Source organism: Trichechus manatus, unplaced genomic scaffold (assembly GCF_000243295.1).
Source record: "Trichechus manatus latirostris isolate Lorelei unplaced genomic scaffold, TriManLat1.0 scaffold00035, whole genome shotgun sequence".
Lineage (NCBI taxonomy): Eukaryota > Metazoa > Chordata > Mammalia > Sirenia > Trichechidae > Trichechus > Trichechus manatus.
Window position 1 is genome coordinate 11,151,045 of NW_004443971.1, and position 997 is coordinate 11,152,041.

General features: G+C 32.2%; 1 protein-coding gene across 9 annotated transcripts in view; it reads right to left on the reverse strand.

Moving 5' to 3' along the window:
* MDM4 (MDM4 regulator of p53) overlaps positions 1 to 997 on the reverse strand; it is a 46,788-nt gene that overhangs the window by 27,491 nt on the left and 18,300 nt on the right. For all 9 annotated transcript variants that reach the window (XR_001121477.2, XR_002823921.1, XR_002823919.1 and 6 more), the window contains exon 2: positions 839 to 951. Coding sequence is in view for 5 of the 9 variants with exons in the window: in XM_023730314.1 (XP_023586082.1) it covers positions 839 to 951 (113 nt within the window). In the remaining 4 variants the exon portion in view is untranslated. The remainder of the gene's footprint in view (positions 1 to 838; positions 952 to 997) is intronic.

Consider the following 997-nt stretch of genomic DNA (forward strand, 5'->3'; position numbering starts at 1 on the left):
TCTGAATTTTTTTAGGCTTGCCGTAAAAGAAATGCTAAAGGGAAGCCATATATAGAAGGGAAAAAGGTCTCCATTAAAGGTAATTTCTTGGCAAGTATAAGGACCAGATTTAATGTATTTTTGGCTGGTAAATCTTTAATTTATCTGGAATTTGTTTTTGTACAAAGTATGAGAGGTCTTGATTTGTTTTCTTCCACAGAGTGGTCAATTACGTCAAAACCATTTATTTATGTAAGGCACATTTTCCCACCAAATCTAAATTCTATCTTTTTCATATATTAAGGTACAGAACCCTATATATTGTAAAATGTTTATAAAAACACAAAACAAAAGAACATAGTTTATAATTACATACACACATACAAATGTCAGAGTGAAAAGTACAGAAAGGACTTTGAGGGAGGAAGAGAAGAGAGAGATGGTCAAAGAAGTCCTCATAGATAAATACTTTATAGATCAATACATTATAAAGTTTGGATTTTTTATAAGAATACACTTGCTATTCAAAGAAAACAAACTGGTTACACAACACCAGGGAGACAGAAAACAAACCTATTTAACCCAGCCCCAAATTCTCCACTAGCCATTCCCACTCAAAAGCACACTAGTTGTCAAGATGTATACTTTTGGGAAATCTCTAATATCCAAAAATTTATTTAGTCAATGATCAATTCAAATTCATGAACAATGGTACTGTTTATAGTTCCTATAATACAGCATTTAAAAAATAATCATTTCTGCTCGGCATAAAATCCTACAGCCTGTGAAGTCAGCTATGTGCCTTAATTCAATTTTTAGAAAATTTTAAGAAAAACAGGAATGCCTAAAAAGAATTTACCTGAGTGATGTGTTCTGCAGAGATCCTGCAAGCACTATCAGATGCTGCACACTGGGCAGAGGTGGAAAGTGATGTCATTTTGGCAGTGAAGAAATTGCAGTCTGTTGATAAAACTAAAAGGAAAAAAAAATCATAAATTATGTTCTAAAGTAGAAAATT